Genomic DNA, 18749 nt, shown 5'->3' with positions numbered 1-18749 from the left:
GCTTTTGGGGAGCAATTAGCAACAGTGGAATTCAGTTTGGGGGGCAGGAGCCCATGTTACTGGCTTCTGAGCTGGCATCCTCTATTGTTTGAAGGAATTGGACAGAAGAGTGAAACAAAAATCAGGTGCACTCCACATACTATCTAAGTTTTTTGGATACCAGGATGCAATTGAATAATACCAACCTGTGTGTTCGCTCAATTAACAGAATGTAAATTAAATCTAGATTTTTTGAACAATGTGGAGGGGAAAGCTTCAAAAAGTTAGTAATAATTAAGCATAAGAAGTAAAGCTCCAGGGTGAATTTTAGACTGATTAGGAATGTGATCGTGAAAATAGACCTTTGTTTGAGTGAAGTAACTGTGAAGTAAGTTCATAAATGAGGTAAATAACTGTGAGATAGTTTGAATGAGGTAAGTTCATATTCAGTCAGGTAACTGTGGCCTAAGATGGCTAGGGCAGTAAAAACGTAAACCTCTGAAATGAAGAGCATCAAGAACAATTCATGCTATTCACTGACACATTATCAAATATAAAAATGAGACCAGGGACTGGGATGGGGGTATTGGAGAGAGTGTGTTGACTGTTGGGTCCAGACAGGAGTTTGACAGATCATTTTCTTTTCCGTGCAGGTGATTTTTAGATAAGACTTTGGCAAGAGCAAAGAGCAAAATGGATAAACAAATTTTGCTGTGGCTGCCACAAAGGTTTTGACTGTCAGAGAACATAAATCTGGGAGAAAGGGGATAGAGCCTTATTCCAAATCCCAAAGTCTAGGCTCACTCCAAAATACAATTTCAAAGCATTAGGTGTAATTACCCAAAAATGGGATTTATGTAAGTCAGCTTGGCAAAATAGCCATGAAAATTTACTAGGCCAGATACAAGATCTACTCACCGCTTTTATCATGATGATCAATGATGAAGAAAAAAATAATATTTAATTCATCCTTCCCGCCTCCCCCTCAAAGAACTAAAAAGCTACTTGCACTGGGGAAGAAAAATCCTGAAAAGTTGTTTTAAATGGATGACTTTTACACTGACTGTGGATTTAAATGAAAACCATCATCAACAACAACAAAAAAACCAAAGGACTTCACAGCTGTCCGTTCCTGGTTTGAAGCAGCAACAGAGATCTGTTTTAGAGACACCATAAACACGAGCCTTCAAAGCACAGAACTGTGCAGTTTATTTTAGATAGAGAATGGCCCTTTAATCACTAGGTTTTGCTTCTTCCACAATACAGTATATTCTTGAATACTTATGTATAAAACAGTATTTTCCAAAGCAAAGAAAGAGAACTGAAGATAGAATAAAAATCGTGCATTTTATTCCATATACCTTCCATTGATAACACCCAGAAGTGACTCCTGTGGATGCTAGTCCATATCCTTTACCTCCACTGCCATGAGTTAAAATCTGCCCATTCTCTACTATGCAGCATTGAGCTTTCTCAGGATCAAAGGACACTTCCTGTATAGGAAGATTCTCATCCTCTTCTTCAGATTCTCCCGGCTTCTATCAGAAATGAAACAAAATAAACACTTCATAATTATATATAACTCAGCTGTACCTAATGAAAATTTAAAAAAGGACTATTACCTGCAGCTTCATTTCTTGTTCTCTCTCTTTTATCTGAATTGCATATTTAGCCTGAGCTATCGGTGTCTCCCACATACAGTCAGACAGAAGTGAGAACAATCGTTCAACAACCTGTTGTATTAGAGCATACGTCAGATCATTTTAATCCCAAACTTGTGAAGACAAATAATAATAGGTTACAATTATTCTAGTCTATTTTGTAACTAGTTTAAAATCTGTAGTGAGTATTCATATATAAGTAAATATAGTGAGCACTGAGTAGTAAACATTCTGAAAATCTACCAAGCACTGCTTAATTAAAATTTTTATTTTTTGAGATTTGCTGTAGAAAACAACAACTTTAAAAGTTTATTTAAAAATGTATAAACCTGAGCCATCTGATCATCTTCAACACCAGATTCACAAGCAGGCAACACAGCTTCTAGCACATGAAGTGCAAGGAGTCTGGTCCTTAAATTGCCCACTAGGGGTACTCCTACAAGAGGAAAAGTGCATTATTAACAACCATTAAAACATACTGAGTAAAACTACAATAATCACCACCATTATAAATTTACTAAAATCAATTAATTATTTTCACAAAGCGCTGAATAAATGTAATGTGTATGTTAGAAACACCACACCCATACATATACATGCATACACACACAGAATACATTCTGAATAGATCATACCTGAACAACACTTTTGAGAAGCAATATTAAGAAGCACCTCTGTCCACTTTGGAGAAGCCATTTTTGACTGAATGGCTTTTGAAGAAACAACTCTTCGTAGGAAAACTAAAAAGTCTCCCAGGTGCAATTCTGCTGCATGTTGCTTTCGGAGTGCAGCTGGAGATTAAAATAAAGCTATTATTAAAAATTCTAAGCAATGAATTGATTGATATGCCTGCAATAAACAAGCTACATTTCCACAATATTTAGGTCATGAGAAAAGTCAGAAAATCCAAAGATACTTGGTGGACTTGAGGGTTTGCTTTATTTTTGAGAACAGTGAGAGTCCAAAACAGAATACCACCACCGTCAGCTACCAGGTTAACCTATAAGGCTGTAAAATGCATATCAGCATGCATCTGGCAGATCATAACTACTCAAAATCAGCCACAGGAGCCTTATGGAACACAGACACTGATTTTTAAAATAAATTAGGTATACAGCCACATGTACAATTACCATATCTGTACAAACAGAATATTTGGCACACAGCTGATATCATTAGCTATCGGTATGTTCAAACAATGGCACACCTACCTTACTTAAAAATCAGACCCAATATTTTTAGTATTTGCACATTTTATATTAAAGGTATATTTATAAAGTGTTTAGAAATGATTAATAAATGTTTTAAGCATGTTAGACACTTGAGTAGACAGTGGTTTTAAGACATGATTATTAGCAACCTATTGACTTGTTGGACTTCATAACAATCTGTAGTAATTGATTATCCATTTATTAGCCATTTATAAATGTACTCATAACACAAAATGGAACCAATTGTCTAAGAGGCTCTTATTTACCTTTTAAATGGATTTTTGTCTCAAAATACTAAATCCTCCTTTGTTCCCTGAGATTTACCTAAGCTGATACTACTACTGTCTTAACTAGTTGGCGATTGTTAAAAATGAAAACATTAAAATTGTTTTCTATGTTAAACCCAAGCTAACAATACTAGCCCATGTTATGAAACTATCAGGTACAAAACTACTACTTAAAAAACTAAGACACATATGAATAGTCAAATGACCTAACATCTAAAATTAAGAAAAATTGCATAATTTTTTTTTTTTTTAAACACACAATTTCCCTAGAAATTAAATATTTTTGTATCATTATATAAAATAGGTTCCTTAAAGGACAATACATTATTTGATCACTTTCATACTAGAGGGGATCTTTGCTTAAAGATCAACTATAGACCCTTGAATATAAAGGTTAGAGTAAGTTTCTTCACATCAATTTACATTGCAGCTCTCTGCAGCATATGAAATAGGTCGATAGCTATAGAAATTTTCAATGTGGAATGAGTGCAGACTATGCCATAGCAATCATCAGAGAGGAACATAGATGAGAATTCTCCACCATCCTTGTTTAGTCCTTTACATATGTGTAAAGTGGGTGTAATACTTGTGTGAGTGGAGAATTCTTATTCAGTAGCACTTTAACCTATTCTGCACAGGCGGAAAAGACTACACAAAGGGCAAGGTAGAGGAGAGTCAGGCTCTTTTTTTTAAAATTAATAAGAAAAATTTAATTCTAAAATAATAAAAATGGTATAAACGTGGTACCTCTGAAGTCTTTCCTCTCATTATCTCCATTTAAATCTGACTTTTTCTCTTCTTCTTCCTCATCTTCCTCACCTTCACCTTCCCCAAAGGAAGCCATAAGCATCACACCAGCTTGTGATAACAGGTTCTTCAACTGACTGCAGAGCAGATCCAGCAAAGACTGGACCACTTTGGGGCTCAATTTATCAGCATAAGTTCTATGTGAAAAATGTAAAGATTGAAACATTTCCGAGGTATTCCAAGTAGAAATCATTTTAAGACATGGGAATTGCAAAACTCTCATTATGCGCACATTTAGTGCACATGAAAATAAGGCACCGTAGCACAGGCTGTAATCAGTTCTAGCGCAGGTAGGCACTTCCCGGTTGCTTTCCTACTCATTCTGCCAATGCACCTCACTACTAACTTTAGCACCTCTGATATTCCAGTCCTCAGTCCCATTTTAGAAAGGTCAATGTCGGAGTTAAATTATTTAACTGTTTCACGGTGTGGCAAATGAGGATTAGGATGAGACCAGCCAACTCATTTTCATTTATGACAAACTTGGATCTGAACCCCAGTTTTAAGAAATTAAGGTTGTTATGGTTCAATTGTATAACCACTAAAGATAGTGGGAGTCTTTCCATTGATTTCAATGAGTGCTGGATCAACCCTTTAATGAATAAAATCACATCACCACCACAACCGTGCTTTTTAAGGACTGACTTGGCAGCTAAGTATTTACACTTTATAAACATTAAAATAAAGTGATACATACTGAATATTTAATAGGAATACTCTCGATCAAAATCAGAAATCATTGTTTTCCCCCGTTTTTTTCCTTTATTAGTTATGCACTTAAAAATAACTCAGTAATAGTAAGGTTGGTCTCTTGTTCCAGCAGCAAATGTTAGCTGTGCTCGGAAAAGTCTGTTAGACCCTGGGAAGAAGGCACAGAATTTCTTTTTTGTGTAATCCGCTCCATTATTATTAACATAGAAAGTTTCTTCATAGAAAAGCTACATGAAGCCTCAACACCTGCTGGAATAAAGGGAACATGGCAAGGCCAACCAAGCAGGGAAAAACGGGGAGGACTGTGAAGGCCATGCTTGCAGCCTTTGCAGGCACAGGACACTCTGAACCCAAACTCAAATCCCTGGATAGCAGCTGATTATGCTCTTTTATCAGAAGGGTACACATTGATTTGATTAACATTTGTTTACAATTTTTAAGTCTTTCATTTCTTTTTTTCTTGTTTAGCTAGTGTGCGTCTGAGTGAGCACTATTTGTCCATCAAATAGATCTTTCTTTTGAAATATTTCTTGTTATTTTTAAAAGAGGCACTGCTGAAAGAGCTGCAGGTGGATTATCATCTAGAAAAGAAGAGCTTCAATGCTTACCCTGTGGTGATAGCGAGGATTTGAAGTAATCTTGTACTAGCAACTTTCAAAGCAGTGCTGAGTTGGGAAATACCAGTTTTGGGCAACAACTGCAGTGGTTGTCCCAGCATGGTGTCTGTGCCACACAACTGTGATAGTACGTTTAGTAGACCAGTGGAAATGGCCAAGGAGACATCAACGGGTTGGTAGTGTACACTTAGAGCAAAGACAGTTACCAACAGGAGACGCTGTTGTGCTTCTAAAATTAAAAAAAAAAGCTCTTTAGAGTCAAAGCACTCGGATGACTCAGAAACAATAATTAGGTCTTTAACAACAACAAAAATATAGTGCTTATGGAATGTGCTCACTAGTTATCTCCTCAACAAATTCAGCCTGAGAAGCACAGTGGAGGTTTTGGGGGTTATTTATTCATTTATGTAGGCCCACTGTATATAGTATACACATCCTTTCAGTGTTCTATTGTGACCCCCTTCACATGATGCACTCTGCCCCAAAGAAGTCCTTTGGGGAATGTCATGCTGAGCTAGTTTTTGGCATAGAAATTTTGGGGTTCAATCCCAACAGGGGCTCTGGTTCTTATCTAGAAGTATCTCCCTGAACTGATTGTAAGTGGAAGAAATTCTAGATTTCTTACTTGCATCTAAAGTTGATTCCAAAACTGGACCATTAATACTGATTTTCAATAAGACTTGAAACCCTGGGGAAGTTCCAGAAAGCTAATGTGCCAGTTTTTAAGAAGATTTAAAGGGGATGATCTGGATACTTATTGGCCTGTCAACCTGACATTGATGCCTGGCAAGATAAAGGAGCAACTGATACAGGACTTGATTAATAACAAACTAAAGAAGGGTAATATAATTAATTAAAATCAACACGGGTTTATAGTAACTAGATCCTGTCAAACTAACTTGACATCCTTTTTTTTTAAAAAAAAATTAGAAGTTTGGTTGACAAAGGTAATAGTGTTGATATAATATACTTAGACTTCTGAAGGTGTTTGACTTGGTGCCGCATAACATCTTGATTAAAAAAAAAACTATCAATACAAAATTAACATAGCACATGTTAAATGGATTAAAAACTGGCTAACTGATGGGTTTCAAAAGGTAACTGTAAATGGGGAATCATCATCGAGTGGATCTGTTTCCAATGAGGTTCCACACTGATCAGTTCTTGATCCTACACTACTTCACATTTTTATCAATGATCTGGCAGAAAACAGAAAATCTCCATTGATGAAGTCTGTAGATGATTAAAAAATTGTGGAAGTGTTAAATAATGAAGAGGACAGGTCAATGATTCCAAGCAATCTGTGTCACTTGGTAAACAGGATGCAAGCAAAAAACATGCATTTTAATATGGTTAAATGTAAATGTATATATCTGGGAACAAAGAATGTAGGCCATCGTCACAGGATTGGGAACTTAATCCTGGGAAGCAGTGACTCTGAGAAAGATTTGAGGGTTATGGTGAATGACCAGCTGAACATGAGTTCCCAGTGTGACACTTTGGCCAGAAGAGCTAATGTGATCCTGAGATGCATAAACAGGGGAATCTCAAGTAGGAGTAGAGAGGTTACTTTACCTCTGTATTTGGCATAGGTGCAACCACTGCTGGAATACATGTGTCCAATTCTGGTGCCCACAATTAAAGAAGGATGTTGATAAATTGGAGGGGGTTCAAAGAAGAGCCACGAGAATGATTACATGATTAGAAAACATGCCTTATGGTGACAACTAAAGGGGCTCAATTCCATTTGGTTTAACAAAGGAGGTTAAGGTGTGAATTGATTACAATTTATAAGTATCTACATGGGGAACAAATATTTAATAATGGGCTCTTCAATCTAGCAGAGAAAGGTATAATACGATCCCAATGGTTAGAAGTTGAAGCTAAACAAATTCAGACGGGAAATAAGGCATAATGGAACAATTTACCAAGGATTATGGTGAATTCTCCATCATTGACATTTTTAAACTCAAGATCTGATGTTTCTCTAAAAGATATGCTCTAGAAATTATTTTGGGGAAGTTATATAGCCTGTGCTATATATAGGAGGTTAGACTAAACTATCACAATGGTACCTTCTGGCCTTAGAATCTATGAATGTACAAAGACGGTTTAATTATTTCATTTCCATTTAAGTTGCAAGGGAAACTAATGTGAAGGGAGAAAGAGATTGAGTGTGAGTGTGTGTACACAAAGCAATTTCTTCCATAAAAAGGAAATGTATACCATTACAACTTTCATATGTACACATGCCTTCAGTTCATCTTAGGGTACGTCTTCACTGACGACGGTAAATTCGCCACCGTCAGATTGATTTCTCAGGATCAACTGAGTGGAAGTGAAGACCCACTCAATCGATCCGGAAATCGACTTAATAAATCCATCCCCCGGAAAGAGAGTAACGCGACATCAACGGGAACACATTTCACGTCAGCATAGCGTAGTGGAGATGGTGCGCAGAACAGACTTTAAGAAGTTGACGGACGATACGCAAGCTACTCTACTCCTTAGTTAAGTTGCACAGGCTCAGATCCTTCAAGGTTGTGGAAACAAATGGGGGCTCCTGTCTAGGAGGCAAAAGCAAAGAACTCTGGCCAGAAAAGCTGTTCTGTTGATATTGTTTTACTTGGGTTTTCAAAGACTGCTCATCTGTATGAAGGGGAAGTGACCAGAGACTTTTTAGTTTGGGGTTTTTTGTTTTTTTTTTTTTGTTTTGTTTGTTTGTTTGTTTTTTAATTTAGTTTTGCTTGCACTGGAAAAACCCATAAATAAATCTGAAACCCCTAAGGCGGCTTTTTTTTTTCCTGCTTAACCTGGGACTCCTACTGAGTTTCTTTCCAGCTAATATAACTCATATTTCATCTGAATGGACCATTTCTAGAGCAGAAAGAGCAGTTCATTCTCTATAAACATATAGTAATTGGGTAAACAGAAGTTATAAAAAAAGGAGAAAACCCCCCTTTTTTTTCCCCACTACATAATCAGTGTCAGTCTCAGTATTAGCGATGACACTTCATCCCTGAGCTTGGCTACTGATGTCAGAATCTATGATTAGTGAACTCTACTCTGTTAATAGATTGTGTATTTATAATACATGAACGCACATTTTGCATTTTCAGACGTGTTCTCCACTTACCTATGTGGTGCTTATTCTCCTGCAGAGCTTTCTCCAACGTAGCAGATAATTGCTGGTAAATCTTATGCACAGCCACTTGGATTTCAATCTGAATATTTCTCTTGGCTGCTCTGATACCATCCTGAATCAAATAAATAAGTATTGTAATCATCTTACCTATTTTAATGTCTATTAGAACAGGAAACAGACTGATGGTTAAAACACAGGGCTTGAAGCGGCACAATATCCATGCTTTATTTCCTGTGACCATTAGCACCTGAGCACTCTTCATCCTCCAAAATATAACCTAGAGGGGAAGCATACAGGGATATCCCTAGAAGATCTTTCTCTTGGGGAGGAGAAGAATCTGCAATGATGCCATCATTCTGAATTCCTTACCAAATGACTTAATTACCCACCTAAGAAACTGAAATGCAGACCTAGAGTTTTCCTCTTTGATGGTGGATTGGACTGGGAGGTTTAGGATCAATTTTAGACTTACCCCTGAAGATTCCTAACCAGTGAGTCCCAAAAGCCAAAGACTCACCCACCCTTGTGGAGGTGTCTCAAGAAAAGTCTCAGCTGGTGTGTATTTGGGGGTGGAGGGAGGGAATGCCAAGTCCTCAACAAGCTATTCAATCTTTGAGCGCCTTCCCCTGGAACAGCAAGAGACTATGAACTAGGAGTGCTCATAGCAGAGCACCCTTTCTGTGGTTCCTGTGAGGGTTTGCTCAAAGGAGCACCTCTTTTCCTTTGGTTTGCTTTATTTGGCCTGCTGTTCTGTGACTGGAGAAGGGGGAACAAACAGAACGGTCAGGTGAGTGGTCCAATTCAGGGATCAAAGCACTGGGAATTTTAACTGCCTAAGGAACAGAAGTGAATGAGAGGATGGGGGCACAAGGAGGGAATCTTGTTTGCTGATGCCACAATATCAATTTTAAAAGCTGGTATTGCAAGGAATAAGGTGGCATTGCTGAACCGTCCTGTGTGCACCACAGGAGACAGAGAATCTGGAGGGGGGAAAAGGTGTGCAGACATGCCCCAGAACCTTGTGGCCAAGTCTGACTTCTCTAGTATTTGGTGCAGAAGACAATCAGATAAGAAAATTCACAGGAATGCTCTTAATGTTTGTCATTGTTTTAAACTGGATCAGAGACACTATCCTCCTTAAAAACTGTTTCTACATAGGAAAGAGCTTGAGGCGCCAAATAAATACTGTTCAAGATACAAAATACACAGTGACTATTCTAAAGTGAACTTAATTCTGGTTTGTTCTCTTACTGGCTTTGATACAGACGAAAATAAAAATCATAACATTTTCAGTTTGAACTTTCCGAACGACAAGTAACTGTTTATTAAGACATCTTTGCTGAATGGAAAATTTTGCTCAAGAAACTATTTTTTAAGCTACGTTAAGTACGTTTCATACCTGATAGTGATGCAATCGGACACTCTCCCCTTTGGCTCCTGCATGTCCAACAGTGCCCAAGCCAAAGCATCCAGCTAGAAACTGTAGTCTAACAGAAGTAAGCAGTGAGGAAGATTGAAATGCTGGTCCTTGTCGGCTTCCCATTAATGGGGCACTACCTTTTTCCTCCATCCCTGACAGCAGTACTAGAATCTGATGAAGTGCTTCCAAACGAAGCTTAAAAGAAAAAAATTGAAATAAAAACAGATTTTGTTCACTTAATAGATATTATATAACAAGGACTGTTAATTGAAGTAACCTATACCTAAAATATCTTAAGAATTGATTATGCAATTACCTGCAAACCATAAATAAAACAGCAGGTAGTCAACCGTGAATAGCATGGCCATTATATCATGGAAGAGTTCTGCTAGCATAATAAATCATGGGGATAAAACACTTGTGGTTTTTACATTTAAATTTCCTGAGATAAGCTTTTTTTTTGTTGGTTTTTTAAGAAAAATTCTGAACTGTCAACCCTGATGCCTCCTGATCCCTGGGTCACAGCTAAGGTTTGTCTACCCTAAGCTTCATCTGCCAAATAAGATGCTTAAGAAGTTTTAAACTCCCAGAGCAGCATAATGGAACCTACAGTGTAAAGAGTGTCAAAGATGAAGGGATTTTAAGCTTCCACCTAAAGTTTTAAATATCCAAATTTGTCTACTTTCCACACTGATAAATTTAGCACACCTGAGAAGTTTTGTCGAGTCTGAAATATTTCAAGTTTACAGAACAGCACTTTAAAAGCTCTTACATAAAAATGATGTATTCCAAAAAGTACGCCTTGCCCTTCTCTCCAACAAGCTAAGTGAAAAGAGTGCTCTTAAAGTTCAGCTTGTTTTACATTTAAAGTATATTGAACAAGCAGCAGTTTTAGTTAAAGACTGCAACAAAAAAAGGAGAAAAATATGAATAAAATATGCTGTGTTGTTCAAAAATCTTTCCAGTAGAAGCTTAAGAGTCAGACGCATCATATTGATTCATTCTAAAGTTAAGATCAATAACATGGATTTAAGACACAAGGAATGTAAAAACAGCATAACTATAACTTACCTCGGCCCTCAGCTGCTGCTGTTCCATTGCAATAACAGAAGCCTGAGGACTAGTGGACATACTTTCATCAGGCTCCTTAAAACCTGGTGAGTTTCCCACATCTCCACTTACGAAACTGACAACATTTTCAATCAAAGTATGAACTCCAAGGGATTTTGAAAGATCAAAATCAGATTCAACAAATGAGTAAGAGGAGCTGTACAACCAATCTCTGCTGTGTTTCAGTCGAGCCCATGAGTCACTTAGAGGTTCCACTTGACTGTGCGCAGCTCCTTAATAAACAATACAAAATTTAATAAATTCCAATTCAATAGAAAATGGCATTTTGACAGTAGGTGAAGACTGAGCTGTTGCTGTTCGAATAGCTGGAAAATGGGCATTCATGTTTAACTATACCATGCATTAAGAAATTAGAGCAAAACATTTCAGTTAAAACAATAGCAATGTAATAAACTAAAGGGAAGGCCATGTTTCTATTACTACATATTCTTTAAGCAGTATAGCAACCTCCTGCCACCAGAAAAAAAGAAAAGGCAAAGCCACAAACCATTTAGCTTAAAGCTAGAACACTGAATAAAAATGCTATGCAGCTAAATGACAAAGTGGTGAAGAAAAGATTTGCAACAAAAGGAATTGTGCACTTTAATATATTTCTTATAAGATCTGATTGTAACAAAAGACCTATATTTTACTCAAGCTATTATATCTTTTCTATAGGCAAAATAGCACAGTGGTTTATAGCTTGTTTTGGATGAAATATTTACTGAATACACGAGTGAAGAAGGGCAAGTAAACCATCAAAAATACTTTACTCTTATATAGAACATTTACTTTGTAATGATTGTCAGTGGGTAGTGTATTATAAACGTAATAAAATAATTACATGTATGTTATGTCGACAAACTATAATTTTGGTTTCATGAAATACACTTTGAAATACTTCTTGATATTTGCTGTAATAACTCTGTGTGACTACATCTACACTAGGAAATTTATCCAATGAAGACAAGTGTCAGTAAAAAGATGACTCAGTGTGGAACATGGTTTAATTTCAACTGAAGAGACGGACCAAACCATGATCAGTATCACTGCTGTCTGGTTCTTGTCTATACTTGCAGTTAAACCAAATCTTGCACAAGTTACTGGTACTCATCAGCAGTGGGTACCATTTTCCAGACAAAGTGTAGACAAAGTTTACAAGATTCTGGGTGAAATGCCCCTCTGACACAAATGGGTACAACTTCACTAAGTAAATGAAGTCACAGTTGCTCGGACATTTAGACCTATAATTTTTGTTTTGCTAGTCAGTATTTTATTATTATTTTTTGCTAAGTGTCACTAGTGTGCTTGGTGCTATACAAGATATAAAAAAGCAGTTCCTACTCCAAGGAGCTTACAATCTATACAGGCAGGCAATTATTGGAGACACAAAGGGATACCCCAAAAATGGTACTAACATAGATTTTATTTGATACATTTATTTTAAAAAGTCTAAATGTTTTGTTTATACTAAGTAAGCTACCTTGGCATCATTCAACATTAATGTCTCTTGTGAGCACGGAACCACAGACATAATTTAAAGAGTCATAACCTTAATGTCAAATTAAGTAAATTGTTCATTCAAACTACTGTGACAAAACTACACCAGCATTTCTGTTTTAAACATTCTTTTTGCAGGGGATGGGGTTTAAAACTCAGTTACACAAATTGACTCTAGGCAAAAACTCATACAAATTCTAAATCAGAGAAATTCAATCTTTTTAGAAAAATTCAAATTTTTATTTACACCACTGACCATAACTACATCTTACATTTCAAATATTTCCTTTTCCAAATGTGGTCCATAATATGGCTTAATCACAACTTATTTGGAAAAAGTTTGATAAGCCAATGCATTGAACTATGAGACGTTATCACACATCCCAATTAACCTTTTGTAAAGAATTTTCTTGAGTATTTGCATGACATGCCTAAACACATATTTACATAACAGACCATAATGGCTTCAGAAAAGAACCATTACAATGTCTTGGCCACACAAAGAATTTGATAACAAATACATACAAAAAGTTGCTTTAAATTTCAGGAGCACTACAGTTGTGAAACACTTTGAAAAAACAAAGTTAAAAAGATGTTTTTAAATATTTTACCTTTTGCTGGTTTATGTTACATCCTTATTATTTAAATGCAGATTTTGTTTATATGCAATCATTAATGCTGCTGATATTTATTCTGTGATGCCCACTATGAGAAATTTCTAACTCAATTTTTATATTTTTTGATACTGGGTGATGTGTAAACAAGAAAATTAGGAGAACAAGAGACATCAGGCTAGTGCTTAGACAGACATCATTATTCTTCTCAAATTACCAAAGCATCTAAAAGTGACCACTATTAGCATGAATACTAATCTCAGTTACTTGTGGCAACCACAGGTGAGATCCACACTTCTGTTCCAATCGCTTTACAACAAGCAAAAGGGCCAGAATGGCATAAATGGACCCTAAAATCACTGATTCTCATCAAGGAAAGATTCTGCTGGCACAGGCACTAAAGAAAACAACCATCAGCCTTTTGAGCATTCTCTTGCAAGCCCTAACAGAGGCAGCATGCTGGAAGCAAGGCCACAGCACTGTAAAAATTCCAGACAGTGCTATGGCCCACAGGGGAACCTGCTCTAATGTAGAGAGGCCTCCCCGGGGCTCCTTAAATTGCACTACAATCCTCTCCAACCCCCTTCCATGATCAAGAAGGCACAAACTTGGCTTAAAGCCATCTTAGCTCCCTTTCACCCCAAGCTGTGATTTTGCATTGAAGCTTTAAAAGCACAGCACAGACTCTCACTCCATGGCTCCAAACATCAAAGGGTTGGTAGAGAAAAAGCAGCGGAGAAGAGTCTATTAAAACTATGTACTGGATGATGCTACCCGTCATCAAGATCTGACAAAATATTAAATGAATTTTTAATTTTGTTAATCAATAGAGAAAGAATTTGAGGGCAATAGCTGATGATATTGAACCATAACATAAATAAGTTAATACAGATAGAAAAGTTTCAAAATCAATTAAAAGTTTTAACTGCCATTATTGTAGGGGGGAAAAGGTACGTCAGAGGAGGAGAAAAATCAAGGACTATGAAAAGCAAAATTAAACTAATGAACATGAAGAAGGATTCCAGTTGAAGATAGGCAGATTTTTTAAAAATGGTTGTAATGTTAAAGTAGGATAGGTCTGGTACAAAACTAATTTTTCAAAAGTTGGTGCATACAAAGCAAAAATTAAAAAAAAATATTATCTTCTGAAAAAAATGTTTAAAGCAACAATTAAAACAATGAAATATTTGGTAATGTATTGGCTTAGCTGTGAGATAGTGATGATTGTCTTAGGGCCTACACAGTTAAACTAAGGATTTCTTATAGAGCATTTGAGATCACGTGAATACAGTTACACGTAAAAAACCCACAGAGCAATAATCTTAAAGCTTACATGAAAAATGATTGAATGTTTACTTGTCCTTACAAGCTAGCTTTTAACAATGGATTTTTCAAAATGAATGTGGCACAGCTGCAATACATACTTTATAAAACATAAAATATGTAGGGAAGCTATAGAGGGAAAAAAAAATAAACATGCCATCATGTACTTGCTTGAAGCTCTTCTTTTTTCTGGGGCTCAACTGGCCAAAAAGGAGTAAATACACTACCACATAAGAATCAGAAGACAAAAGGAAACATTTGATACAAAATACAACATTTATACAAATCTCTCTTCATATTACCTTGACTCAAATTTAATGGATCAATCTGCATTTCATCCATGCATGAAAGACATTAAGAAGCAAAATTTTGAAGAAAGCATTTTCTTGATAACAATATTCATGAGTTGGTATCATCTAGGCAGCATAAACCTTGTAAGTTCTCTACATTGTAATTTCTGATTTTGTTTCCTCTTCTGCTGTGTGTGTGGGGGGGTTTTTTTTTTTTCCCCAATCTTGAGAATCACAGTCATTTAATTCCAAAATTTAGAACTACACTGACTACAACAGGTACAGAAAAGTATTTCCACTACTACAACAGTAGATATTTTAGATTTAAGGAATCTGCACTATTATGCCTTGTGGGTTATCAGGTTACTAGACATCTAAGAGGAAAGCACTACACTGTAATTAAGAACATTTGTGCAACATACCATCTCATCACAGACATTTGTGCAACATACCAACTCATCGCAGACTGAGAGCCATACTCTTGGTTTTGTTTGCTCACAAAAACGTATGTGTAGTTGCATGTCTGAATGTGTGTGCACCTACTACAAATGTGTATGCAGAATCTGGTGTTTTCTTGCACAAGCCACCATTTAGATGCATTAACACCCACTCTTTCCTGCCCCAAAGGAACTGAGGAAAAGAATCCAGACAGGGTCCTGCATACTGAGTTACATCAGTGCTGGGGGCTCTCTCTGGTCTGGCAAGACTGAAGATGATGAATCAATAACAGACAGAGGAAAGGAGGCTGAGAGAGGCCCAGTGAAAATGCTAATCTCTCCTCTAGATCCCCAATGGCCAAAAGCATTCCACAGAAGATTTCGCGAGTGATTTCTGCCTTGCTGGGATGGAAACTGATGGTGGCTTTCTAGAATCTGACTGAGTAATGGGTGGGTACAAGAGATCCAAAGAATCCTAGGGTTGGAGAAGGGGCTTTGTTGTCATGCTGCTGCTCAGGTGGAACGTCTGAAGAAATAGAGAGTGAAGAATTAGCTATTCACTGCTTAGCTATTCTGCTTAAATTACTGAATCCAATAAGAACTTAAGGTCCACACTTGCTTGAAGAACCACCAAGAAGGGCAAACTCCTCTTTAGCAACTCCTCTACTGCTCACTAGCTATGTTGTTGGTGGTGGTTGGATACAACATTCACACATGAAGGGCATGTCTACACTGCTGCCGCGGCAAGCATTAATGGAGCGGGTCTGTGTAGACCCGCTCTGTTGATGGAAGAGCACTCTCCCATCTACTGAATTAGTCCACCTCCCTGAAAAGCAGAAGGTAGCGTCAACGGGAGACGCTCTCCCATCGATGTAGCGTTGGGAATATGCCACACTCTGTAGACGTAAGTACATCAATGAGAGATACGCTAGTTACATTATGTAACTAGCATATCTCACCTCAACCAAGAATGGCAGTGCAGACCAGGCCTAAGTCTGACCATGTCAAGTAGTGAGTGTTAAGTTCAGGAGAAAGAGGAATTGGGGAAGGAAAAGGAGTTCAGTTCAGTAACTCACTATTTAACAAAATTATCTGAAATATATAATTTCTAAAGAGATGTAACCCACTCCAGAGCTTGCTGCTCTGTTGGCATGAAAGCAGAACTGGGACAAACAGCACATGAGGAAGATGTTACACATAGCTTGGCAAAATCTTTGACAGCTCTGCATTACCTTCATCTCTGCAAGTAGGAAGGAGCAATCCATGTGTACAGAACTGCTGGACACATTTTAACTGTACGGATGGACAGAAAAATCTCGGTTCAGAGAGAATTTTTTTTTTTTTTAAAGAATAGAATATTTGGAATGACTTACTATGTTAATATTTAATTACAAGCAAAATCATTAAAGATTGCAATACTATTTATTTGAAAAGTAACATGACAAAACCAGAGCTGATTGAAAAGGACAAAGACCATGGATGCAAGCAGCTACGTATCTATTCAGGGAACCACCTTTGTAACACAATTCTGTTCTCCTCATGGTTGCACATAATTAACTCTAGAGAGCAGAGTGATACGGTTAGTACTCTAGCAAGCAGAGTGATACGGTTAGTACTCTAGCAAGCAGAGTGATATAGTTAGTACTCTAGCAAGCTTGTCAGAAAAAAATTACACCCATTTATTGACGAAATTCACTCTAGGACACTTTTCCTACTATATCCCCACACCGCCCTTGTTCTCCCCCATCCCTCTCGCCCCAAGACATAACCTATAGGAAACAGTTTCTACACAACCGTAACAGCTGGGAACATCTTCCAGAAAACATTTAATTCCCAGTTAACTTTATTTACCAACTTATTTTTTTCAGTTGAGAGAGATGGTTAGGATGAAGACAAAAATGTAAGTTTTGAAGAGGCTGTCTTAATCTGAAGTGAGATACCATCAAGTAACTCTCATCCCCAAAATGGGGCTACATGATGAAATGTTTGTTTCTCTTCAAATAAAAGGAACAGAAAATACTTCCTATGGTATTGCATGGCTCCATTTGATCTTTTTCCTTCCCATACAGAAGATTAGCATATCTGTGCACCACTCATCATTCAAACCAGCAACTAAGAGTCCTAAAGCTCCATTATCAATCCCCTAAATCAACAGTATTCTTCCCTACAAAGTAACAGGCAGAAAGACAGAAGAGGCTTTTTCAAAATTAACAAATCCAAGACCTTAAGCATCATCAAGGGCCATCACCTATACAATGAGCCCAGGAAGAGAAGCCAGAGCTGTGCCTATGAGTTATCAGGACACGTTGGGACATGCCTGTAGTCAGGGAGACTGCAAGTGCTTTTCCCTGACCATATTCTGTGAGCTTGCGTTTGAAACAAGCCACATGGCAGACCAGAGACTATAAAATGCAGCTGCACCATCTCCATTTTGTCTTCATTCCTGCTTCCTACCTCTGAATCAACAATTCTACATCTGAAGCTGTGAAACAAAAATCTGAGACCCATCCAGGTACTGGATGTACTCCAGAGGAACTGTATAAACTTGCAAACTCCAATACTGCTAAGAATCTGATATATATGGACTTTGAAGTCATTTGTATATATCTTATTGCTTTGATCATTTAATACCTCTCATATTGTTTGTTTCTTTCCTTTTAAAATAAATCTTTAGTTTTAGATACTAAAGGATTGGCTGACAGCGTGGTAGTCTGGGTAAGATCCAAACTCATCATATTGATCTGGTAATGTGGCTGACCTTTTGGGGATCAGGAGAACATTTTGGTAAAGTGAATAGAGTTTTAAATAACTTATCGCTCTACTGAACATAGTTGTTGATCACGAGGCAGAGACTGAAATGCAATAAAGGAGGCTGTTTAACTTCTTGTTTTAGCTTCTTGATAACCAGTGTGGAGAAATCAGAAGCACTGTTTATAACTGGTTCGCGAATCTAACTTCAGTGTTAGCCATCAGCTCTGTGAGAATGTGCTCTCCTTCTGCAGCTTGCCCTGACCTTGGCATTTTCAGATGGGCTACTCTAGGCAAAGACAGGTCACACCTTTAATAATGTCCTTCTTGAGAAACTACCAGCTCTCTTCCCTCCTTTGTCCCTTAGATTTTCTTCCCATGTGACCTTACCTACCAGTTCTTTTTTGAAGTCCATTGTCTTTATTTTGCTGCTCTCACTCTTTTCTTTGAACCATGACATCTATCATTTCACGGTCACTTTCATCCAAATTGCCTTCCACCTTCGGATTCACTAACTCCACCCATTGGTCAGATTCAAGTCTAAAATGGCTGTCCCCCTGGTAACTTTCTCCACTTTCTGGAACAAAACGTTCTACCCAATACATTCCAAGAACTTATTGGAAATTTTGTGTTTTGCCGTATTACTTTTCCAACAGATGTTTGATTAGTGAAAGTCCTCCATTCCTACAAGGTCTTGTGTTTTGGATATTTCTGATATTTGTTCCAGAAGCGCCTGATCCACCTCCTCTTCCTGATTTGATGGTCAATAGTAGACTTCGACCATAACATCCCCCGTTTTTACTTTCTTCTTTACCCAGGGAATTTTAACTGATCTGCCTCTCATCTCCTTCTGGGCCTCAGAACAAGTGATATTCTTGATGTACAATGC

General features: G+C 37.3%; 1 protein-coding gene across 13 annotated transcripts in view; it reads right to left on the bottom strand.

Annotated features, from left to right (window-relative positions):
• HERC1 (HECT and RLD domain containing E3 ubiquitin protein ligase family member 1) overlaps positions 1–18749 on the bottom strand; it is a 193508-nt gene that overhangs the window by 73035 nt on the left and 101724 nt on the right. For 12 of the 13 annotated variants that reach the window (XR_010917376.1, XM_067534599.1, XM_067534596.1 and 9 more), the window contains exons 26-34: positions 10910–11181; positions 9818–10033; positions 8410–8530; positions 5265–5502; positions 3886–4082; positions 2276–2431; positions 1970–2076; positions 1602–1712; positions 1341–1517 (exon numbers count right to left, since the gene is read on the bottom strand). Coding sequence is in view for 12 of the 13 variants with exons in the window: in XM_067534599.1 (XP_067390700.1) it covers positions 1341–1517; positions 1602–1712; positions 1970–2076; positions 2276–2431; positions 3886–4082; positions 5265–5502; positions 8410–8530; positions 9818–10033; positions 10910–11181 (1595 nt within the window). In the remaining variant the exon portion in view is untranslated. The remainder of the gene's footprint in view (positions 1–1340; positions 1518–1601; positions 1713–1969; positions 2077–2275; positions 2432–3885; positions 4083–5264; positions 5503–8409; positions 8531–9817; positions 10034–10909; positions 11182–18749) is intronic. The other variant, XM_067534601.1, reaches the window with a different exon arrangement.

The sequence above is a fragment of the Emydura macquarii genome, unplaced genomic scaffold (assembly GCF_026122565.2).
Source record: "Emydura macquarii macquarii isolate MOO-44397 ecotype Brisbane River unplaced genomic scaffold, CSIRO-AGI_Emac_v2 contig_3451, whole genome shotgun sequence".
Classification (NCBI taxonomy): domain Eukaryota; kingdom Metazoa; phylum Chordata; order Testudines; family Chelidae; genus Emydura; species Emydura macquarii.
This window is presented reverse-complemented; position numbering and strand designations above follow the sequence as displayed.